Below are 26,781 nucleotides of genomic sequence, written 5' to 3' on the forward strand. Positions count from 1 at the left end.
TGATATTTCCCATTCTAGCCTGCCACCTTCCCTCCTCCTTTTCTTATTTTTCTTTTATTTTTACAATGAATTTTTTTTATAATCACAAGCTTAAACACCCCACTAAATAAATAATTCAACAAGTAGTAAATAGAAAAACCACTGTTGTTGTGGAGTTTCTTGATTTCTTTATAGATTCTGGTTATCAACCCTTTATCTGTAGCATAGTTTGCAAATATTTTTTCCCATTCTGTCAGTTGCCTCTTCACTTTCCTGACTGTTTCCTTTGAAGTACAGAAACTTCTCAATTTGATGCAATCCCAAATGTTAATTTTGGTTTTGACTACCTGTGCTTCTGGGGTATTTTCCAAGAAGTCTTTGCCTGTACCTATATTTTGCAGGGTTTCTCCAACAAAACAAACAACCCACTTAAGAGATGGGCCAAGGACCTCAACAGACATTTTTCAAAAGAGGAAATCCAAATGGCCAACAGACACATGAAAAAATGGTCAAGATCACTAGCAATCAGAGAAATGCAAATCAAAACCACAATGAGGTTTCACCTCCTAGTTATATCTTGAGCATTCCTTGTCTTTACCAATTTCCAAATAGTATTCACACCATCACTATTTATTCAAAGTACATTTTAAGTCCTACCTCACCTTCCTATCTTTCCCTTACCACTTTATCCTTCATAATCTTTCTTTTCTTTGACCCCATCATCTATTATAAAAGTTTCTTCCACACTTCTCTTAGTGGTCTATAGTGAAACACTTTATATTTCTTACCACACTCTCCTCTTTCCATCCACCTGTAGGTCTCTAAGTATTAGACACGTTAACATGAAGGAATCTGAAAATTCTGTTCTGTTTGCTTTGAACAAAGTGTGGTGACAGGATTTTAAGGTGGTCTGAAGAATCTCCAACTTGTTATGTCCATGTCCTTGTATAATCCTCTCCTTTTAAATATGAGTGAAACGTGTGACTTATTTCCAACCAATAAAATATGGCCAAAGTGATCAGAAAGAAAAAAAAAAAAAGAAAAAAAGAAAAACCACTGTTCCTCAAGAGTATAGACAAGGGCTATAAACAGTGATCAAATCTCAAAACATCAATTTCACCCATTTCAATGGCACTAGAATCGTGCAGCTATCTGAGGCTGCTACTTATGGTACCTGAAAGCCTAAACTGTCTCCTACTCCTGACTGACTCCACATACCCACAAGAAGCATGGTGATACACTTCTGAGCTCCTTTAATAGTATTGTTTTCCTCACTCTCTTGGACTTTTAATTCAAAACTTAATACAAGACTTCCAGTATGGATATTTCAATTCCCTCAGAAAACTGTTTCCCATTGTTTTATTAAGGAATTTTCAAACATATGTAGAAATAGAGATAATTGTATAGCCAAGCCTCAAGTAATTATCACCCACTATCAGCAGTTATGAACACACGGGCAGTTGCCTTAGTGGATTTTGTATTTTCTAAAGAAAAGCATGAAATTGTTTCCATTCTATTTTACTTGATTTCTTTCTGAGCCCAGATTGGTGTGCTAAGCATGTAGTAACACTGAATACTTGGTTGTGGAAATGAATTAAAATTGAATTCTCCAAAGTTCTGAGGTATGCTGCAAGTATTCAGCTTACCTCACGCAATCAGTTTTGGGATAGACAATGAGTAAAACTATTCAGTATTCTAAAAACATTAACAAATAATATTAATGGTAATTCTTCGAAGAATATATGGACATGAAATAATTACACCTTGTTCATGTACTGTCACTGACTATTTAATCAGTAAGCCAAATTTTCTTTTGACACCAACAATAGAATGGATACATAAATGGTCTTCAGACCTCTAAAGTTGATCAGTTTCCTCAGGGCTATTCTGGGTCCCATGTCTTCTTCAGGACTTGGTTATCCCATTTTCCTTAAATCTTGTAAGAGAATCTCAAATCTGTTCAAAACACACTCTCTCTCTCCCCCCTCTCTCTGTCTCTTGCCCCCCCCTTTTTAATCAATTTATAGGAGACATAAAATTTCTTATATACAGATTTAGGAGCATGGTGATGCTTCCCATCCTACCTTCCCTCCTACTCACACTCCCACCCTCTCTCCTCCTTCTTTGCTTAATCCTTCCTTTAATTTTACAGCGATATACTTTATTTTATAATCATACAATTAAACCTTTACTAAGCATTCAACAAATAGTAAGATAAAAACAATATTCCTCAGTAGTAGAGACAAGGGCTAGCTTTAATTAGTGTCTGTTATTTGAGAGATATTTAAATAGACTACTTGGCAGCTTTTATTATATCCTTCAAATCTCATAAAACATACATAGCTATCGTTTTATACAGCAGAGATTGAAATACAATGAGATTGGAGGTCCTGACCAAACGAACTTGATGCTGAACCCAGATCAAATGACATCCAGTTCATACCTTTACCCAATATATAAAATGGCCTTATTTGATTCCCTATCACTGTTAAAAAAGGTGAAAACTTCTAATTCTTATCCAGTAATCACAATGACTACTATAACATACAGTCAATAATTACTTATTTGTTTATATGTTCATTATCCTGCTCACAGTGCATTCTTCCTGAAAAACAAAATAGGAAGAGGGAAAAAAGGAAAGAAAAATAAAATAAATAATAATCCAAACCAGAAAACCACCCTGGTATTTAAGGCTGAAAAAACTTAATCCTTTTGTGAGCCTTCCATTATTATTAAAGTTCACAACCAAAACAGAGTAGTGCATTTTAAAAAACATAAGCCTAGAAAGCACTATATCTCCTTCCAAGACGAAATCTATGCTGTGCAACCCCCCAATATCTAAAGATATTTAAGCTTCAGCCAAACTCTGTTCTCTAGATGCTAATAATTTTTCATTTTTTTTTTCTTTTTTTTTAAGCTTTTTTTTTTTTTTTTTTTTTTGACAGGCAGAGTGGACAGTGAGAGAGAGAGAGACAGAGAGAAAGGTCTTCCTTTGCCGTTGGTTCACCCTCCAATGGCCGCCGTGGTTGGCGCGCTGCAACCGGCACACCGCGCTGATCCGATGGAAGGAGCCAGGTGCTTATCCTGGTCTCCCATGGGGTGCAGGGCCCAAGCACTTGGGCACCCTCCACTGCACTTCCTGGCCACAGCAGAGAGCTGGCCTGGAAGAGGGGCAACCGGGACAGAATCCGGTGCCCCGACCGGGACTAGAACCCGGTGTGCCAGCGCCGCAAGGCGGAGGATTAGCCTAGTGAGCTGCGGCGCTGGCTAATTTTTCACTCTTTACTACCTTATTGAATTATTAGTTGGTATAAATTTATGACAATGTCTTATTTTTAAATATGAAATGAGAATTAGTCAACTCCTCTAGAAATCTGAAAAGACTTACTTTTTAAAAAGTATTCAGGGGGAAAGAGCTGTGGCACAGCATGTTAAGCTTCCGCTTGGGACTTCAGTATCCATATTACAGCACTGAGTTCATTAAGATTATCACTACTATTATTACTTTACCCAAGAGACTCAGTCTCCTTCCATACTTTTGTTTCTGTCACTCTTGGCTTGTCAACCATCTCCTTCTTCACAATTATGAGGATTGCAGTAGCACCAACTATCCTGTACTCATGCAACAACATTGCCCTCTGTATTTTAACAAGAATAATCTCTTTGCCAGAACTTCCCTGGAGACGTTCCTTCAAAACTCATTGAGGGACCAGCACTGTAGTGTAGTAGGTAAAGCCCTGGCCTGCAGTGCCAGCATCCTATATGGGCACCGGTTTAAGTTTCAACTGTTCCACTTCCAATCCAGCTCTCTGCTTTGGCCTGGGAGAGCAGTGGAATATGGCATAGGTCCTTTGGCCCCTGCACCCATGTAGGAGACCTGAAAGAAGCTCCTGGCTTCAGATCAGCTCAGCTCCAACCGTAATGGCCATTTGGGGAGTGAACCAGTGGATGAAAGACCTTTCTGTCTCTCCTTCTCTAACTCTATCTCTCAAATAAACTATAAAAATCTTAAAACAAACAAAAACCTGCATTGAACACCACCATGTCACTTGGCCACCTTTAACCACAAAGGAAGTTGGGAAAGGACATAAGAGGGGTGGGAGTCCTGTCATCACAGAAGAAAGCAAAGACATTGCCTGTTGAAGAGACAATAAGTGCAACAGGCTACATAGGATAATGAGCAAGAGTCACTTACAATGATTAAAGATGAAGAAGCTGCACTTACAAATTTATCATGAAAGAAAAAAATGCTTGCCATCCTCCTTTGTGAATGGGGGCTCTATATGGATAAATGAAGAACAGCAGAAACAGGAGGCATTCCAAGAGCTATAACAGAGGAGTGGCATCCTCTCTTCCTCAATCTTTGCAGGCTGATCTCTAAAGATCAGTCTTCTAGAAGCTTCTATACAAGTCCATCAGTCCTTTGGTCTAAGCCTCAATCTTCTTAGATCCAAAGCCAGCAGGATCTATGAAATATAATGATCCTGCAAGTTAACATAACCCTTTGAAAAGAGACCAAACCAGAAAAATCTCATGCTTGACCTGTTCTAACATTTTGGAAAACATTAAGAAGAAAGCGAACTGCTGAAGTTCAGTGTTTGTATCTCGGTGATTTCGGAGGGAAGAAAAGGCACATTCTGCTATATTATCACTTTCCAATTTCTGGCCAAACCCCTGCAGTTTTCATCACGCACCATTTTTGTGATTAATGATGTGCACCCAGTTAATGGAAAACAGCAGATTAGGTTTCTACTAATAGTTTTGCAAGTTACACACATCGTCTATCTGCCTCATTTAGTAGCAACCTCACTGTTAAGTAAGAAAGTAATGGATTTAATCCCAAAGCAGAACTTAATTTCATGTATACAAGACAGGTCAGATTGCCAGAGTGGGGAAAATTACACTTCAGAGGTGTGCACATCAGTTCAAATGTAACAGTGAGATAATACTCAATTAAAGATTTTGTTTTCCCTCTTACTTCTGCTTAGTAATTAATTTAGGAATATATAGTACTGACTTAAAGTCTGTAAAAATCAATAAAATAGCATGTTTTAACCATGGAAAGTAAAAAAAATGTAATATGATAATTTCTATAATTAGTATACTGAGTAGAGAAGCCATCTATCCTTCTGAAGCCAAAGATTAGTTCCTTATATACAAGTGTTAATGTATTACTGCAATTACTATGTCAAAAATAAAATTTACACATGCTTTTTCTGTTTGACTATAGAAAATGTTGGTTATAATTACAGACGTACATATATTTTCAAGGATATTCTGCTTTAAGGTGACTGGAACATAAATATAGTCTACCATTCCATATAGCCAGTATTTTCATCCATTCATGACTTATAACAGCCTTGAAGAATAATAATTACTGTTAGAACAAACCAATTTTCATAAATTATGTTAAAAGCAATGTTAAAGCATGAACTACAAAAAAAAAAAATCCAATGTGTCAACTTATTTGTTAAGTTTTCCACAATGTGAAGCTCATTCAACTGGGTAAGTCCAATAAAATGTTCTATTGAAAATCAGATTTTTATAATGCTCACAGATATATTCTTTAATGGTCAAAGCCATCACATGATACTTCTTTTACTAAGAACAAAGCTATTTTCTTTTAAAATTATTTTTCACTTAAAGGTATCTTTAAAATATTTTGTATAAGATATTTCTGGAAGCTTAAGCAATTTCTCCAATAGGTTTGATTAGAGAGAAAGAAACTTAAAGAATGAGTTTGTTTCAAGGTAAAGACAAGTCTGACACATGTTTCTGTACAGATATGAAGTGCTCCTTTTCTTTCACAAGAACAGAAAGAAGCCTCCAAATTTCCTTATGGAATTTCAAAACCGGCCTCTGACATTTCAATTTAAATTCCCTTTAAACATAGAGACCCTCATCATACTATGTCATCTATAAAAAACTCTACCATATTTTGTTTGCAAACCAGTGCTTACTAAAAACTTCACAAGTATCAATTTTGAAAGCTATCAAAAACATAAGGGATATTTTACTCTTTTTCCATGCTATTTCCTAATAACAAAAATGAAATATAAAGTTTATGCTCTGCTGGCAGTTTTAATAATTATGTACAGGTATAACAGGTATCTAAATTATTAAACTGATAAAAATATCAGTCACATAATTTACTGAGCACTATATCACTCAAACTAAAAATACTCTGTTATTTGCTCTCATTAAGTTTTGCTGGTTAGGAAAAAAAAAGATGCTGCAGTGAAATAACCACATTACCTGCAGCCCAAATATTAATTTTCAACGATAAGACATTTACTCATAAGTTCCATATGTTTAGCTATCTTTTTCTCTGACAAAGACATCTACAAAAGTATCTCACGGGTCAGACTGAAACACACATACACAATTTGTGCGTCTTCTTAAAAATACACCACAGGCATGCATAATCTAGGAAGCTCTGTCACACACAATGAAATTGAACAAAGAACCATTCATCCAGTTCAAGGTACTATAACCCTATGTTAGAATTCACATTAAAGTAGTGTGTGCCATAAGAAACTGTGGTTAGCATCAATGACTCACAGGAAGAGTATAAAACATAAGGGACAATAACTATATGGGTGTCACATTTTAGTTATGAAGGAAAAGAAATATACCACAGATACATGGTTTGCTGCATTTATCAAAATTTACTGCTATAATGTTGTTTTCTGTTTCCCTGTTTTGTCTTCGACTTAGTTGAGAGGTAGAAACAAAGAGACAGTTCCAACTCATTATTCCTCAAATGCCCATACAAGTCAGGGGTCAAAGCCAGAGCCAGGAACTCAACCCAGGTTTCCTAAACGGCTGGCAGAAACCCAACTATGTGAGCTATCATCTGCTGCCTCTCAGGGCCTGCTTTAGCTGAAAGCTGGAGTCATGAGCCATAGTTGGGAATCAAACCCAGGTACTTCAATGAGGGACACAAATGTCCTACCCAGCATCTTAACCACTACGCCAAACATTAATCCCAATATTCTGCATTTTTAATAAAGGTACCAAGTTGATTCCTTAAAGAACTATCTTCTTAGGTAGAAAATGGCAAACAGGGTTAAGTACAAACAATCTAAATCCAGAACCTACAATTTTAATGATTTTGCCAAATTATCTTCTTATTGGGGCTTTCATTTGTTGTATGGAGGCTGAATGTGTCATTATTGTGCTGAATCAGAGCTATTTCTTTTCAGTGCTATACTGAGGTTCCATGACAGTTTGTCATGAAATCAGCATAATGATGACATGTTGTGAGGGTGACCTAGTGATGACAGCAATCAATCCACTGCAGTTGGAGATGAGTCCACCAATCATGCAACCAGTTCTCTGTATCAGTTTTGCATAGCCCCACTCAGGCACCTATCACATATGCAGTCCTGCAAAGCTCTGTAACCAGAAAAGCACATGGCTGTCTCAGAAAGAGCAGCAATATCCCTCCATTCAGGAACAGTGGAAACAACTCGAACCTAATGAACTCTCAATAGATAGAACCCTGAACTGAGAATCTTACCTATGCCCACAATGTAATAGGCATTAATAAAACCGAAAAAATCAACTCAAAGCTACTGACACAAGGCAGTGATTTTTTTTTAAAGCCTAACCTGAAGAGCCAGTTAAATTATTTTTTTAAATATTTATGTTATTTATTTGAAAGGCAGAGTGACAGAGAGAGAGGGGGAGAGGGAGAGAAAGAGATCCTGCATCCACTTGTTCACCCCCAAAATGGCTGCAATACTTGTGGCTCGGCACAGCCAAAGCCAGGAACCAGGAATTCCAACCAGGTCTATCACATGGGTGCTGGAGTCCCAAATACGTGGGCCATCTTTCACTGCTTTTCAAGGTTCATTAGCATGGAGTTAGATAAGAAGCAGAACAGCAGGGACTTGGACTGGCGATCGGATGTTAGATGCTGGCAATACAGGCAGCAACTCAACCCACTGCACCATAATATAAGCCCTGACCAGCCCCGATCAGTTCAGTTTTACAAAGCAGAAACAAGGAGCAGGCATTTGACATAGTAGTTAAGACACCCTCATCCCACATCAGAAAGCTTGAGTATGATTGCTGGCTCCAGCTCCTGATTCCAGCTTCCTCCCAATGCAGTCCCTGGGAGGCAGCAAGCGATGGCTCAACTAATTAGGTCTCCATCCCCCCAGGTGAGAGACCTGGATTGCGTTTCAGGCTCCTGGTCCTGCTTTGCACGATGGTCCAACCCTGACCCCTGCTACTGCTGGCATTTAGGGAGTGAACACCAACTGATGAGATATTCTCATTCTCATTCTCCACCCCCCCCCCATATATATCTGCCCCTCAAATAAAAGAGAAAAAGTGAAACTGCTATTCGCTTATATATTACTCATGGGTCACCAGAAAATACACTTCCATATAAAAGCACGCTCAGAAGGCTCCATAATAAGCCACAAATAGGCAAGTCTTTTAAAAGTTTAAATTCCCAGACTAACACAAAAGTGAGCTTTTTAAAACATTACTTTTTGTTTGCAAGTCATGAACATCATCACTGGGCGTCCCTGCTCAACTCTCCCAACCTTCAGGTGGACGTTTTAGTTAACCATATAATTGTAGTTACATGATGTTAAGTAGGTATTGCTACTGTTCATTATCCTCTTCAATCTAACTAGATTAAGTATTTCTGGAAAATAATGAAAGCTATTTTGGATACTGTCTCCTTTTAAACAGAAACAAATTTTTAAAATGCCTCCCTTAAGATAGCATAGTTCATGAAATAGACTTCATAGTTCATGAACAGTATTTCATGTTTACTTCTAAATTTTATTTTTCAAAATTCAATCAGCCAGTCCACTCTACACTCAAAAAGTTTCTTTCTAAACAAAGCCACAGAAATGCATCTGTCAATAAGAAGCTCTCTCCCAAACAACTGACCAATTTTGTACCTAAACCCAGCTTTTTCTCTAACTGCAAACATTTTCTCTACCTTGAAGGTCTTGTGTCACTGTATTCAAACACTTCCTCAAGAACAAGGGTGGGAGGTGAGGGTTGGGGTGGAGAAACCACTCATACTATAGAGTGAGGACTTCTGCCTAAGTGAGATCCAGTGACATCAAAACACAAGCCACAAAGCACATATGATTACCTGATATTCATTGGGCCAAAAGGTGCTCACTGCTAGCTCCGCCCGAAGCCAATCTCGACCTGTGAATCCAGTCACATTCCAAATTGGATTAGCAAGAGGTCCTTTATTTACCCTAACTAATATGTTCAAAGTGCCAGGATTCAACCCCTTCTGGCTATACAACAGGTAACTGAAATCGATGCAGTGAGTGTCGTTCTCCTTCATGGTGGGCAGCTGAAGTCTGGCTTTTTCTCCAGGGTCGTGATCTGAAGAGTCCACTATCATATAGGAACCTAAAACGACATAACAAATAGTAACGCTTAATAGATATAAAAGCAAATAGGAATATGTAGCAACAAAAGGATATCAATAGTTCCTGAAAACCTGAATATTAAATTTAACCAAAAAAGACTGCATCTGCAAAATAGAGATGTGTAAGGATATCAATCAACTTAGCAGATGAATTAATCTAATGCTAATAGACATTGTTGGAAGTACACATATGCACTAATTCGTTTAGTCTCCACAACAACCTGTTATTTTACCAATTAGGATATTGAGGCACAATTAGCAGCTTATTCAGAGTCATAGAGTAGACTCGCGAGAGCCTGATTCAAATCCAAATTTCACTCAAAAAAAAAAAAAAACACCCTAGCACTACTAAACTGAAATTTTTAATCTAAAATAAATAAAAATGGTAATTTATTGGCCTGGTTTACACAGAGGATGCACCTTCCTATCATTGCCAGGAGAGGAGCTTAGAATACAGACAATGGAATAATTCCTGATTTCAAATTCTACTATCAATAAAGTTACAAGTTGTGTAATATCAGGGTGAGAGCTACCGTTAAAAATTTTTAGAACTCAGAATCACACACATGGTAGATCCCACTCATCCAGCTAATAACTATTGCTATGAGTCCCTTCCCCATGCTTGTCTAGGGATGTTTGTCCAGGATGAAATCATCATCATGCTTCACTCCCTTGGATTTCACAAATATTCATTGCATAACTATGATGGGGAGACACAGGACATAAGGAGCCCCACACTCACAGTACTCACACACAGACTGCATTTCAGGCAAAGGTGAATAGCCAGAAAAATGGTATATGAATATTGAGCTGCTGATATTAATCCAAGAATCTCTTCGAAAGAAGGAAAAAATACCCGTTGTTTTTAGGTGGCTGGATTTTAACAAATACCATGAAAATGTGAAAATACTTATTATACATGAGGCAGAACATAATTTTTTTTAAAAATCATCTTTAATTCCTAAACTGTAATAATAACCAAAATGTACGAGGTTTAGTATTACAGAACTCAGTGCTGGTTCTCTTTTTCTGACATATCAATCCTCTGTATTCCAAGCAGAAGCATTATATTGTACTGATGACACAAACATTCAATGTCCACTAGTGTGAGTAGTTCAATCAACCCCCAACAACAGGTTCAAATCATAAAAGACAGCAGGCTCCAACTACATAGAAAATCAAATTTCAAAACTGACCCATTTCCACAGAGTGAAATCTAGTAGTTGAGCTTTTGTGAAGACTGAATAAAACACTTTAGTACAGTTAATACAGAATCAGTCCACTACAATGATAGAGACTGATATTACTGTTCAATTCATTTTCCCAGTTCTCATCTTGTGAGACAGAATTCTTTTTCCTTCCTGATTCTCACAGATAACACATTAGTAGAGTATTCAAAAAATTAAATTTTTAAACAGGATATCCTGCATCCCATCAAAATTTATAGAGGCAGGATGTTTCTATTCTTGGTTATAGTCATGTTCTGAAGTCAATGGCTGATTTAGTAAGATGCCCTTCAGATTCACCATTGCACAGGAGTCTAGCTACTGCTCTTAACCAGGAGAAGGCTGGAGATCTTGATGTTAGTTACTTAGTGGTTCTGTGCCTCAGGTTTTTTACAAACCTGTGACCTATCTACCTGCTGCTGTGATGTCTTTTTGAGTGACACATAACAGCTGTAGTACATTTAAATTATCTTTACAAGTCTGCACCAATTACAACTTCTGATTGTCAATTATAAAGCAGTGATCTTTAAATGACTCAATGCCTTTCTAATAGTCATTTTCTCCTGTTTAGAATAAACTTCGGAGTAAAATATGCTTTAAGTCACATTTTAATTACATAGTATGATATTCACCATTAAGACCATTTAGTGATTTCCAGCCAGTTGCACTTTTAAGCTACAATAATTTTCTTATTAAACAAATGGGATGAACAAAATATATTCATTTGCAGCCATTACCCATTTGATCATTAGAAAGGCAAGAGTCACAAAATAAAGGCTTGTCCAAAGTGTTTCAGCATTTCAAAGACATTCAAGGGAAGTTAAATAATAAAGAAAACTAGTATTGATTATTCATAACTACAGAATGTTATTGCTAAACTGTCTTCTTTTGATGCAGACTATTGCCACATTCTCTGAGGGCTATGGGATAATAAAGGATTTATTGCACAGATCCAGAAAAGAAAAAGCAAGCACCAGTACCAAAAACCTATCTAAATTCTTCTACCTACTGACTTGATGTAATAGCAATTTACTCCCTAGGCTCCTGTTTCACACAAGATTCCCCTCCATCATCCCAAACACAGACAACACTGTATTATTCTTATCGACTTCTAAAAATAACTTCTATACTCTCCCAGAATAACTAGCACTCAACCCTTACAGTTAGAAAATTCTACATTTATAGTCTCCTCAACTTTTGTTTTACTATTTCTCATATTTGTTTCTTTGAAGGGCTGGGCAATAGAGATACCATCCATCTGCTCTGCAGTTCTCTCCCCAAATACCTGCAACAGCTAGGTCTGGTCTAGGCCAATGGCAGAAGCTCCATACAGGTCTCCCACATGGATGACAGGGTTATGAAAGTACTTGGGCCATCTTCCAATGCCTTTCTTCTGCACATTAACAGGAAGATGGACTGGACAAGGAGCAAATGGGACTAGAACCAGGCACTCTGATATGGGGTGCTAGTGTCCCAAGCAGCAGCTGAACCCGCTGTGACACAATGCCAGCCCCCTTCAACTTTATGTTCTAATTTAAACTTATTTATTCTGTTATGAGTAAAATAATCTGAAGGATTTCTAGTAAAAGTTCAAAACGATCTGTGATTTAGATATCTCACACACACATAATGTATAAAGTTTAAATTAACATAAGGTTATTAATGTGACCTTAAAAGTACTTCTTAGAGTCTCTTGAGCAATAGAATTTGCAAATATAACATTCAAGACAAAGATGAAAAAAATTACACATCCATACTATTAAAAAAAAACCCTTTCTTATAACAATTTGGCAATCAAAATCAAAAACCTTAAGGAGATACATACACTCTGATCTGGCAATTCCAAATGTAGCAATGCACAGCAGACCAACAATCATGTATATATACAAAGATATGGCTCAAAAAGATAGTTATGATTACACTCCCTAAATAGAGAAAAACAAAAGTATTCTAATTGCTCAGTAGACAACTTGTAAAATTGTGCTTAATCAGTTTGATATGCAATTATGTAGTCATGAAGAATGATATTACTGGGAATGACACTGGCCTAGTGTTTAAGATACCAGTTAGAACACCCATACCCCATATTTGAGTATGTGGATTTGTGCCCTAGCTCCATTCCTGATTCCAGTTTCCTGTCAGTGCAGACCCTGAGAGGCACTGGTGATGGCTGAAGTACTTGGGTCCCAGCTACCCTTGTGGGAGATCTCAATTGCATTCTGGCTACTAACTTTGGCCAAACCCAGTCCCATCCATTGCAGACATCTGGGAGTGAATCAACAAATGGGGACCCAGTCTATCCGTCTCTCCTCTCTCTCACTCTGCCTCAAATAATTTAAAAAAATTTTTAAGAACTACATCATTAAAAACATTTCATAGAAGAGACTTAGAATACACAGCAAAACATACAGGGCATGAAATATTACACATATTTATAAAATATATTTATAATAAACAATTACATTTTTCTAAGTCTGTGTTTATATTCACATATGTACTCAAATGTAATAGATGACTGGAAAAAACAAAGAACATAACATATAGCAAAATGTGAATTGTATTATCAGGGGCTATATAACTGTCTTCTGTTTTCTTATTTTTGTGTACATTTTCTGAATATTCTACAATGAATATGCATTAGATGTGTTCTTTTTTATTAAACAAGACTACATGAATACTATCTTAAATGAGGAACATCAAATGAATAATGATAACTACATGGTAAGCAAACAGGTTTTTGGGCTTTTAAAAATAAATCCTCTTTTCATGCTCAAGATTAACAGCATCTCAGAATTTAAAAAACAACTCTATAGAAAAATCGGCTACTTCTTACTTCAGTTTATCATAAAGAGAAAGGCAGATAATATTTAGACTAAATGGCAGGTTTTACTAAAAAAAAAAAAATAGGCACAGAAAACAAGTCCACTATTTACCAACACCATAGTCCAAACTATAAATATGTATTGCCTTCCAGATTTTAATGATTTTTTCATATTTAAGTCATTCTTCCAGAAATGTATCAATATAGAAAAGAAGACTAGTAATAGCTAATGAATGATAAATGCTCTGAAACTCCTTTATTCATGTGTGCTATATGTGCGCACATTTTAACACACTAACATAATATTCTCAGCAAGCTAGTTCTTACTAAAAATTCACAGAATGTCTTCTATAATTTGAGAAATTTCATTCCTCTGTGTAGTATTTTCAGCATCTTCTGTGATCTCACTCCAAACTGTTTTATTCACTTTATCTCTTACTTCCCTTCACAAACTAACTTCTCCAATCTGAAAAGGTTTCCTTATTTTCTCCAAACACTCTACCAATTTTCTTCTTCCAGTCACGGTTTTTGAATTTCAGACCCTTGCCCTTAATGATAAACAACCTTTGTGCAAATTTTAAGTAATCCATAAATGGGATCGTTCATTTCCAACAGAATAATAATAAAGTTCTCCTAGAGAATGCCTGGTTTATGTGGAGTCCAAAAAAAGTTACACAGTAAATTGAGCAGTAAATGTGTAACATGAAGAATTACAATCTACTTGGTGGTAGAAATTGTACAGCTGTAATGAGAACCCAGGAACTGCCAGAGTATTAAAGGAAGAAGCAAGTGTGGAAAGAGGAGAGAAGTTTTGGAGAAAAAAAAAAGTTCTTAAAGAGGGTTTGGCTGCAGCCCACTGGGTCACTTGGGTCAAGCCACACAGCAGGGTGCCAGTAACCCCAGTGTGAGCTGGGCACCACAGTGAGGTGATCACCAAATGGACAAATGTGAGATATTCAACCAGTTCAAAGGTGGAGCTGAAAGCTCCCTGAGGAGACACCTGCACTGTATGCACAAGAACCAAAATCGGCAGCACAACTCAACCCAGCACACTTTCTCCAATGTCCCTTCAGCACCCTCTGCTGACAAAGCTTAACAATGTGCCAGGTAAAAGGAGAGATGCCAAGCTCCACCATCACAGGGCAGGTCATGTTGGATGAAGCTGGAGCTCCAAGTGAACTCAGCCAACACTTGTTAGTGGATTACTTGATTATTGATTGAATAAGGAGACAAAGACACTAGATCTTAGGATACAACAACATGTAACAACTGGGGCGTACTAAGTCTACATCTATGTGACATAAACGATCAGAAAACATCAAGTCACCACAAAATAAAAGCAAGCAATTGAAACTGGCTTATGTTGCTTCACATATAATGACTTTCTCCAAGAATATGGTTTGAAAGTAAGCATTGAACATTTTTGCAAAAACCACTCTGTGTATATTAGAAACCCTTGATCAGAGTGATGGCTGTCCAGTATGTTAGTCTCAGGATGCCACTAGCACACTGAACATACTGGAAATTAAAACTTAGAAATTTCAAAAATATTTGTTAACTTATCTAAAATTGACTTTATTCATCACATTATGTATTACCATAAAACATATTAAAAATAATTACATCTTCTAAAACAAAGACAAAATGGTAAGAGGATACTCAATGCTTTACTTTCTTGCTCATCTCTTTAATGTTTGACTTATTACAACAGCTAGATTATTATTTTTAATTCCTCATTCAATCTGCTGTGATAGCATCTGGGAAATTCAATCATTCAGTCATGAGAAAATGAGAGAGAAAAATGGAAAACAACATCTCAGTGTTTATATCAAAATAATTTTGATCTCTTGGGTTCCCTGAAAAGGTCTTGAGAGCCCATAAGAGTTCCCAGACTACATGTGGAGAACCACTGTATTTTAATACACACATTCGTTTTATCTTTCCTTTGATGAGGATGCTATTTATGCTTTTGTTTATATTAAATTTCCTTCACTCACTCAGCCTCTGCCAAGCAGAAAGGTCTACCCTACAAAATCAGTTATGAAATAAAACTCTTCAATGGAGCATGGACGTCTGGAGAATGAAAGTTGGAACAGGTGAATTTTTTTTTTTTTTTTTGACAGGCAGAGTGGACAGTGAGAGAGAGAGAGACAGAGAGAAAGGTCTTCCTTTTGCCGTTGGTTCACCCTCCAATGGCCGCCGTGGTTGGCGCGCTGCGGCCGGCGCACCGCGCTGATCCGATGGCAGGAGCCAGGTGCTTATCCTGGTCTCCCATGGGGTGCAGGACCCAAGCACTTGGGCCATCCTCCACTGCACTCCCGGGCCACAGCAGAGAGCTGGCCTGGAAGAGGGGCAACCGGGACAGAATCCGGTGCCCCGACCAGGACTAGAACCCGGTGTGCCGGCGCCGCAAGGCGGAGGATTAGCCTAGTGAGCCGCAGCGCCGGCCTGGAAAAGGTGAATTTTTTTGTACTAGTATAAAGGATGTGAGTTTTCTCCAAAGAAAAGCAAGCACAAGTAATACATAGATAGATATGAAGGTATGTATATGAACATATACTATATATTTCTTATAAATCTCTTCATATATATTCTGCTAATTATGTATGTGATATATCTCATAATATATACATAAATCCATGTATATACATACGTATATATACACATATATAGTCAAACACACACACACAGATAAGGAGCAGGGCCATGTGATTAGGAAGGCCAAAAAGGCCAAACCCAAGACAGTCAAAGGCATAAGCTCCATTCTGAGTCCAAGATGGAAGGCACAAGAAAACAAACTGCTCCAGGACAGGCAGCTGTAGAGCCAATTCCCTTTTTTCCCATCTTTGTTGCTGTAGACCTTCAGTGCATGAGATGAGGCCCACCCACTCTGCACTCCTCAGTCAGCCATTCAGACATACCCAGAAAGCATGTTTATTCTTATACCTGGGTACTATGTGACTAAATCAAATTAACACAGAAAATCAACCATCAAAAGAAGTTTGATAGTTGTCTCCCACCATCACAGAATCAGGTTATTAGGCATGAAAAGAAGAATAGAAAAGAATAAGTAATATCCAGTCCTATAAGAAGCATTTGTCGTTGTTGTTAAGACTATCCTAATAGCTGCTAAAGCACCAATACACTGTGCAAAACAGTCTCTTGGTACTGAGTGAGATTTTCCAAGTAGAAACAAAGAGCATACCAGAAACTGTTGGTGTGAAAAAACTGAAGATGCTACACAGTAATATAGTTTCATACGCAGGCAGCTTAGGAAGCAATAATCAGGATCTCTGGATAGGGAGAAGAGTAGCAAGTGACATCAGGATATCAGGTTCCAACCCATATGGGATGACTTGCTTTATTATAAACTTACTGCCTCTAAGAATTTCTAATGCCATTACCTTTGTGCTAAAGGCAAAACCATTACCAGTTTGAAAATCTTTCATCGCTTCACCTCTTTTTGAGAGTGGCTTCCTCCTACCTCCATTTTTCTTCATCAGCTTATTTGGCTGCACAATATACCCAAAACTAAAACTCAGAGCCAAGGAGTCTGTTTAATCTTCCCCCTTTCTTTTACTTTCCTCTTATAATTCACTGGCAACTCCTCCCACCCTTATGTCCCTCCACTTCTCTTCCTATTCACGGGCTTTATCAAACTCTTGTCATCTCTCAGGAGGACAACTAGAATAGGCTGTTCCCAGATTCCGTGATTTGCATCCTAGCAGCACTATGACAGTTTTTGTAAGCAGCCAGATTAACTTTTTCAAATACATAGAATTCATTTTTTCTCATTCTCACATTGCGATGGGAATAAAATCCAAACTCCTCAGGTGAGCAGCTTCAATATGATCTGTGGACAGCCTTACTGTCCTACATTATTTCCTCTCTTCCCTTAGTTAACCTGCTCCAGCCACAGTAAGCTCCCTTCCATATTACAAAAAAGCTAAGTTTACGCCTGCCTTAGTCTCTTTAACTGGAATTTTCCCTCTGTGTAATGCTCTTTCCTCAGCTGATTTATTTTTATCATCAGGTCTCAGTTCAAATATCACCCATGGGTGAAGGATTTCTTGGTCTGTTAGCCAAAGTACTTCCTTCTAGGATTCTAACATATCACTTTTTGTTGTATTCTTCATACAACTTGCCATTTATTGAATTTAACTTGCTTACTTGACTGAAAAAGTTGGGATTGCATCTATTTTGCTGAACCTAGTCTAGAAAAAAAGTTTGGAGCATTTACTCTGGAACTGAATTTTCTATTGCAAAATCTAGCAACTGTCTATTTGTATTTCCTTCTCTGCATTCTCATGGCACTTGTGTAATATTCTCTTATATACCAAACCTACCATATCTGTCTGTGTATCTCCCTACTCCAGTGTCAGCCCTTCAAGACCAGAAGTCTCTTTTGCATCCCCAGAATTAAACAGAAGGATAGCGCATCTGCAAACTCTTGGTGAACTCAATAAAGAAAAAAAAAATTAAGAATTTTTTTAAAATGATAGAACAAAAGGAAAAAAATCATGGAATTTGTAATAACTTTAAACAATGTTCTCAATCTTGACAATTCCTCCAAAAGATTCCATTATTTTGGTAAGGTTGACATCAGTGCCCTCACTTTTTTTTTTTTTAACACAGTTTGTTATTAGCACTTCATGTTTATACATTCTGTTATTTATTAAGATAATGCTTGTCTTCTAATGGAGCTCACTACCCTACAACACAGTCTGTTTCAAAAAGGCAGAATCAGGCACTCATTATAAAATGTCAGATTAGAAAAAGTAAACTTGTCCCCAGGTCCAAACCAAAAGGACTGACCTTGCACCTTGGAAGATTATGCTTCCAACACTTTGTTCCCCCTAAAATGCCCCCAGCACATTTCTTTGACAAATATAAAAATCTTCATTCACATTGCTCTGGGTAAGATTCCTCTGAATTCCCAAAAAGTTCTTTGCATCTGTCACAGGTAGCCAACTTAGATTGTTTGAAAATAAACATGTCTTGATTTCAGAGAAATTTTCTCAAATCTTCAGACGAAAACAAAACAAAAAACTACAAAGAAAGTTTACATTAAAATTGACAAACTTCTCTGTCTTGGGAGAATAGCTTGCTCATGGAGTTTGCCTGCTATGTATTAAGATTTTGGAAGTGAGCCACCCATTGTTCTAAAATTTAATCCCCTTTATCTGCTACATCTTAGAAAGCAAAAGTAGATACTTAGCCCTTACTTTGACCTCAAAAATTTCCAGTTTCATCTGGATGATGTAGAGATCCATGCAACACACAATTAGTAAAAAGATGAGCATGATTAGCTATGGCTAATTTCACAATTTGCTTTGCTTTCTTTTCAGGACCTTTCAGGACTTCAGTTTTCCCAACTTTCCACCTATCAATTCAGCTGTCAGCTTAAGAAAACAATTAACATTTCGTTTTTTTTTTTATTTTCCTCATCTTGAAATTTCTATCTACCTAAGGTCTGGTCTGGTGTGAAGACTGAGACTGTCTATATGACCTGCTGATTAGAAGAACAGAGAATTCCTCAATATTTGTTCCTTTGGACACATTCACTCCTTCCCCTACCAAACAGTTGAAAGAATCAAGCTAGGGAATGCATGAAAAGAACACGTTCAAAAGTTAAAACCTGAGATGACAATGTCAGAACACGTACATTTAAAAAATGTCCAATGCAGAGCCATCTGATCATCACAGCCTGTCTTAAGCCTTTGCTTCATAGGTCTGCCCTTTCATCCCTGTAAGTCAGCTCTCCTTCCCGGCTCCTTCCTTGCCCATTTTTCTTTACCCCTCCCTCTCATTCTTACTTTGAAATCTCACATACATTTAGAACACTTTCTTTCAGTTCCACTTCCAGAAACACACACATATACACATGCACACACCACTAAGAACTCCTATTGTAAGATTTCTCTGATTTCTAAAACCCTGACACTCCCCTATGGATAGTTAACTTGCACAGCTTTTATGATATGTAGTACTGAAATGTTTTGAAAAGTAGCTACAAAAACGAAAAGAAATTTGAGAGAACAATATCTGAGTTGCATTATCCTAAAATGCAAGAAAGTCTTTGTCCTGTAGGCAATTTTGTAATCATCACTTGCCTTTTCAAAAGTAAAAGATTGGAATGAACAATAAAAGGGAAGAGAAGGTAGTGTAGCCTGTAATCTCTGGAAACTTCCTTAAGTCTATTATGCTAGCAATCCTAACCTGTTGTCTAGGTATACTTCAAATCTTAATAGCAGAAGGCCAAAAATGAAAATCACTAGAGAAGGGGCATAAATTGCTTCTACACTTTATACAAAGAAATATTTTAAAGGCAAAATATTCTAAGTAAGTCATATTATATTGGAAGAACATACTAGAAGAACCATTAAGCTTCACTTTTGACTCAAAACTAGCAAGAGTATAACCATGTGATTGTTAAATTATAACAATGGCAATTACTTCTAAGTATGTAAATCATATGTCATGATCATTTAGACCCCTGAATTTTTTTTATTTAGTAAATATAAATTTCCAAAGTACAGTTTATGGATTACAATGGCTTCCCCCCCCCATAATTTCCCTCCCACTCGCACCCCTCCCATTCCATTCACATCAAGATTCATTTTCAATTATCTTTATATACAGAAGATCGATTTAGTATATATTAAGTAAAGATTTCATCAGTTTGCACCCACACAGAAACACAAAGTGTAAAATACTGTTTCAGTACCAGTTATAGCATTACTTCACATTGGACAATACATTAAGGACAGATCCCACATGAGAAGTAAGTACACAGTGACTCCTGTTGTTGACTTAACAATTTGACACTCTTGTTTATGGCATTAGTAATCTCCCTAGGCTCTAGCCTAAAATACTCTCATGGGCTCTTCAGCCAGATCCGAATGCCTTAAGGGCTGATTCTAAGGCCAGAGTGCTGTTTAGGACATCTGCCATTCTATGAGTCTGCTGTGTATCCCGCTTCCCATGTTGGATCATTCTCTCCCTTTTTGGTTCTATCAGTTAGTATTAGCAGACACTAGTCTTGTTTGTTTGATCCCTTTGACTCTTAGACCTATCAGTGTGATCAACTCTGAAATGAAATTGATCACTTGGACTAGTGAGATGGCATTGGTACATGCCACCTTGATGGGATTGTATTGGAATCCCCTGGCATGTTTCTAACTCCACCATTTGGGGCAAGTCCAATTGAGCATGTCCCAAATTGTACATCTCCTCCGTCTCTTATTCCCACTCTTATATTTAACAGGGATCACTTTTTAGTTAAAATTTAAACACCTAAGAATAAACGTGTGTTAATTACAGAGTTCAATCAACAGTACTAGAACAAAAAAAAAATACTAAAATAAAGTATTACATTGTACATCAACAGTCAGGACAAGAGCTGATCAAGTCACTGTTTCTCATAGTGTCCATTTCACTTCAACAGGTTTCCCCTTTGGTGCTCAGTTAGTTGTCGCCGATCAGGGAGAACATATGATATTTGTCCCTCTGTAGACCTGAATTTGAATAATTTCTCAACAGAGTTCTCAAGTTCAACAGCAATCAGGTCACAGGAGCAAATCAACTGGCAACCAAGGAAGTTTCTACACTTCCAAAATCTAAGGACCACTGAAGTTCCCAATTACAGTAGCAGATACTTCATAAAATGTTCATAAGGTATCCGCCATCACCCAAGAGAATGTACACTGTGGTGTATAGAGCACTAAAATTCAGGCTCTGATATCAGATTTGAATTAACAACCATGGATGGTCAGTCCTGTACCACCTACGCGCAACAGGCCAACTCTACCATTTCACCAATGAAAATCTGAGGCTCAAAACAGCTAAGTGCCAAAGACAAAACAGAAGTATGTTTGAGAGGACTGTTAGGTACTATTAGGCAGGACTACTAAACTAAGAAAGAACTGTCTGAGAAAAACAGTTATTTACTTTTCCATTTACAAGTTTTTAGCTAAGCCAAGAATTTGCTCCTTGTTTGGATAGTAGTTCTGTCTTGGAAGGTCAAAGTCAAAGGAAAAGAAAAGCAAAGGGAATGAGAGCAAAAAATATATGAGGAAAAAATAAAAGACTGAATATAGGCAAATGAACAAACAAAATAGGTGATTACATTTTCAAATGTAAGGTCTGAGAAGCTGGAAGGAAAGAGAACAGGTAAAGAAACTGGTTGTATGTGTTTCCATCTCCTACATTTTCTTTACTAACTATCCAAATAAGATAAAAGAAACTGATGTCCTGGGAAGTTAAAAAGCAAAGATGATATCATCATCCCACAGTTAAGACTGCTGGTCACAAGATAATTAATCTGCTATAAGTCAAAGTTTTGTATAATGGGAAGAAAAGCCTAAGACACCTGATATCCCTATAGTTTATACTTTTTAAGAAAGCTTTAGTGGAATTAGTGGCTCCTAATATTTAGCCAAAGTATAATACTAAATCACATCACTCTATTCTAGGATATGTAATTCTACTTCCAGAGATGCCAATCCACTAGCTATTGGGGGGGGGGGGGGGCTTTGATGTAGCATGTAAAGCCACCGCTTGCAGTGCCAACATCCTATATGGGCTCTGGTTCAAGTCCCAGCTGCTCCTCTTCCAATCCAGCTTTCTGCTATACCTGGGGAAACAGTAGAAGATGGCCCAAGTCCTTGGGCCCCTGCACCTGCATGGGAAGACCTGGAGGAAGCTCTTGGCTCCTGGCTTTGGATTGGCAAAGTTCTGGCCTTTGCAGCCAACTGAGGAGTGAACCAGTGGATGGTTCTCTCTCTCTCTCTCTCTCTCTCTCTCTCTCTCTCTCTCTAACTCTTTCAAATAAATAAATAAAACTTAACAAAAAAAAGAAGAAGAAGAAGAAAGGAGGAGGGAGAAGGAAACAGGGATTTGCCCTGCTAGTGAACATGCCTGTTAGGAGACCTTTTTCCCACTCAAGAGTCCTGGGTTGGATTCCAAGCTCTGGTTCTAAATAGTGCAAACCCTGGGAGGCATAGTGATGGCTGCCATAATTGAGTTCCTGGCTTCCAGATTTGGACCTGCGCATTCCTGGCCATTACATGTATTTGGGGAATGAGCCAGCAGATGGAAGCTCTGTCTACATGAGTCTTCCGCTTTCCCCCTTTCTCTCTCCTTCTCATCCTCCTCCTCCCTCCTCTTTATTTCTTCTCTCCCCTCTTCCCTCCTAAGTAAATAAAGAAAAATTTAAAAATCACCAAATAAACATGGGTCAATTATGAGAAGCTATACTGACCAACATTATGAAAAGTAATGAATTTTTCTCTGAATTGTAGCAGGGAGTTAATTCAACGTCCCTCAGTAAATACAATCACCAAGGATATTTCTTCAGTAAATATTCCTTCTAAACATAACCAGAAAAACTTCATGATACAAGTGACCTCCACTCCAACTGTGCTCTTTTTTTTTTCCCTGAGAGCAACTGAGGACTGTTCATTTAATGTTTTCATAAATATTAACTTAAGGCTCAATGGATGAACACAAACACTGAGAATTTGTAGAGCTTTAGTTCCCACACTAACTTTTTAAAGCTTCCCTCTGGGGTATACTACAGAAACAAAAATAGAAATTAGCTTCAGCCAAAACAAGTTAACTGCTTAATCTATGACCTAGTACAGGTGTCTCCTCTCTGCCCACTCCCCCATGCACAGCACCACTGCAAGGCAGAGTATGGTCTTTTATGGAAGGAAAGAGAAGGCTTTCAATAATTTGATTTTGGTATATTTCAAGTTACTATTGAGATGTACTTTCAAGATTTAATTCATATTCTAAGATAAAAGGAAAGAGCACATGAAATAGGATCAAATTTCTCTTCCTTGAGAATACCCACAAACAAGGCTAATATCCTCTCCTAACAATATTATCAAGTGCCTCCATGAGACTATTTATGTAGCTTGTATGTATTTGGCATGTGTGGGGGTGGGATTTAAAATGATCCACAAACAGTGACAAAACTCTGCAAGCACAATGAACTGGCAGTTATCAGTCAGTCAATACTTCCATCAGAAATAGCAGAATCACACTGGTTGAAGCAATTAACTACATGCCCAGGCATAGAGAGAACCATCCATTCCATGTGTCACTCAAAATCTTCACAGACGTGGTCCATATAAACCCTGCAATATGTGTGTACCACGAACCACTGACAAAAATTTACAGTTCACAGTTCATAATGATACACACACACATTTTTGCCTTTATTTACACCACATCTTTTTGTGTGCATTCTACTTTTCTACCATAGGAAGCTCAATTCCTACATCCTCCATGAATCTTATGTTAGATTACACAACTTTTTAGGTAACTGCATTTACTACCACATATTGTTATAACAGGTATGATTTTCCAAGTTCAAAAGTAACCTTAAGGGCTATCATCTCTCCTTATGACCTCCTGCACTATACAAGCAGCTGAAACACCATCAAAAGAAGTGATGACGATAGCTTATTGGCACTTCTTAGTTAACAGAATGACTTAAGACAGTAACAATATTTTATTTATATCCATCTAACCATTTGATGAAATGGGCACTGGTATATGATATATACATAGACAGAGACAGCTAGATGGGTAGATATCTACAGATAAAATATACATATATACATCTATGTGTAAAAAATGTGTGTATACAAAGCAGTTTTCATCCGCAGTTCTTGATTTATATCACCCTTCCCCAGGCAGGCTACAGAAACTAGAATTCCTAAAATCCCCAATTAGTCCATACAAACTCTAATCTTCCCCCACCTTCTATCTTGGAGCTGTGCATAAAGAGGTTCTCAAACAATTCTTGTCTGAACCTTCTTTGAAATGAAGTTCTGCCCACACCCTGGGAAACAGAATGCTGCACAGAGGAAAAGAAGAATCTGATCAGAGAGACCTTGCTTGGTCTCCCCACTCAGACTGTTAGCATCAGATCATACCCTTTGTGTCAAATCACATTTCTACATGGCTGTCCATGATTCAATCATACCTATGCCATGAAGTCTCCATAAAAACACAAAAGGTGGGGCCGGCGCTGTGGCATAGTGGGTAAAGTCATTGCCCACAGTGCCAGCATCTCCATATGGGTGCCAGCTCAACTCCCAGATGCTCCACTTCCAATCCAGCTCTCTGCTATGGCCTGCAAAAGCAGTGGAAGATGACCCAAGTCTTTGAGCTCCTGTACCCACAAGGGAGACCTAGAAGAAGCTCCTGGCTCCTGGCTTCAGATAAGCATAGCTCCAGCCCTGTGGCCATTTGGGGAGTGAGCCAGCAGATGGAAGATCTCTCTCTCTCTGCCTCTCTCTCTCTCTAACTCTGCCTTTCAAATAAATAAATCAATCTTTAAAAAACACACACACACACACATACACACACAAGGAAACTATTGAGAGAGCTAGACTCATAGAGGTTTCTGGAGGGTGCTGCACCCAGAGAAAGCATGGAAGCTCTGTAGCACTTCTCATGTAACTTTCCCTGTGCATCTCTTTGTCTGTATATTTGGAGCATCCTTTACAATAAACTGTATTTATTTCCTTCAGTTCTGCAGACTGCCTGAGAAATTTACTGAACCCAAGAAGGTGGTTGTAGGAACCCCAATCTACAGCTATCTGGTCATAAAGCCAGGGAAAACCACTTGAGGCTTGTGATTAACAACTAAAGTTGGGGTGCAAGAGGCTTGAGGATAGAGCCCTCAACCTATAAGATCAGATATTATCTTCAGGTAGATAGTATCATGATAACTGGTAGTTCACAGCAAAAATCAATTGACTGCATTGTAGTAGGGAGAAAATATCACATCTTTTAGGTCACAGAAGTTATTTATCCTGTGAATAAGCAGCAGGAGAAATTGAGTCCATGCTAATTTTTTCTACTCAGGCTCTGACCCGGTAAATCTGCTGAATACTGTATAGTAGAAGGAGAGGTTAAGCAATGCAAACCCAATGCTAATGACATCTTATTTAACTATCTATATTATACTCCCTTATCAAGGTGGACAATAAATTGATCAAGTAATAATATATGTTAAATATTTTAATTCCATGGGAAACCTAATGAACGTGAATTTAAAGTTCTCTAACAAATACTACTTCACTACTTTACTTTCAGGGGACTTCTACCAGGATGACATACTGCTCAATTGATAAAAAGCATCAACAAATGTATGTCAAAATTAAACTGTGGTGACATCTATAAAAGACATGCTGACTATGAGATCATACAATGAGAGATATCACCTCTTCAAGAAAATGCGAAGATCTCTGAGAAAGTGATTTAGAGTTATGATCCAAAGAACAATAGTTGTTAGCGAAAGAAAAGAAAGACAATTTCAGGCACAAGAAATCATTGGTGCAAAGGACTAGGAGCAGGATCAATTGCAGTGAGTTAGAAAGATTAAACCTGAATAGGAAAAAATGGAGATATGAGGGTGGAAATGCAGGAGGTATCCAAGAATACTGAGCAAGGAGAACTTGTAGGCAAAGAAAAGGTGTTTGTCTTTATCTTAAATATTATAGCAAGATATAGAACATATATAAACTTGGGAAGGTGAAGGCTGCTGTCATAAACCAGATTAACACTTTGAGAAGTTACTCTGGCTAAAATGTATAAAATAGATAGGTGATGGGGTAGTGAGTACAACAGATATGGAAGACCAGGTAGGAAACAATGATAACAATCAGGTAGAAAACAATTATATTGGGGCCAGCGCTGTGCCATAGCCAGTAAAGATGCCGCTTTCAGTGCCAGCATCCCATACAGGCGCAGGTTCGAGATGCAGCTGCTCCACTTCCGATTCAGCTCTCTGTTATGGCCTGGGAAAGCAGTAGAAGATGGCCCAAGTGCTTGGGCCCCTACATCCACATGGGTGACCCGGAAGAAGCTCCTGGCTGCTGGCTTCAGATTGGCACAGCTCCAGCCACTGCGGCCATCTGGGGATCTGGGGAGTGAATCAGCGGAAGGAAGACTCTCTCTCTCTCTCTCTCTCTGTGTGTGTGTGTGTGTGCATGTGTGTGTGTAACCGTGACTTTCAAGTAAAATAAATAAATCCTTAAGAAAAATACCATCATATTTAATTATAGTAGTAGATGATGAAGGTGATGTGAAACAGTCATCCAAGACTTAAACAGGAGGTAAAAACAGCAAAATTAGTGATATGAGAAATATTTATGTGAAGGATAGGTTTCTAGAACATACAACTATATCATTCACTCATATATCATAGGTGCCAAGGTGTATTAGATGCAGAACAAGTGTGGAGAAAAAAATTAGTTTTTTTCATAGTAAATAACAGATCAACTGTAGCATTTTAAGCAAACATTCATTTTATATATTTA

The 26,781-nt window shown here is 37.8% G+C and overlaps 1 protein-coding gene across 5 annotated transcripts in view; it reads right to left on the reverse strand.

Annotated features, from left to right (window-relative positions):
- The window catches only part of PTPRK (protein tyrosine phosphatase receptor type K), a 592,149-nt gene that overhangs the window by 369,308 nt on the left and 196,060 nt on the right, over positions 1-26,781 (reverse strand). For all 5 annotated transcript variants that reach the window (XM_062186745.1, XM_062186743.1, XM_062186744.1 and 2 more), the window contains exon 3: positions 9,104-9,375. In XM_062186745.1, the coding sequence (XP_062042729.1) occupies positions 9,104-9,375 (272 nt within the window). The remainder of the gene's footprint in view (positions 1-9,103; positions 9,376-26,781) is intronic.

Source organism: Lepus europaeus, chromosome 3, assembly GCF_033115175.1.
Source record: "Lepus europaeus isolate LE1 chromosome 3, mLepTim1.pri, whole genome shotgun sequence".
Classification (NCBI taxonomy): Eukaryota; Metazoa; Chordata; class Mammalia; order Lagomorpha; family Leporidae; genus Lepus; species Lepus europaeus.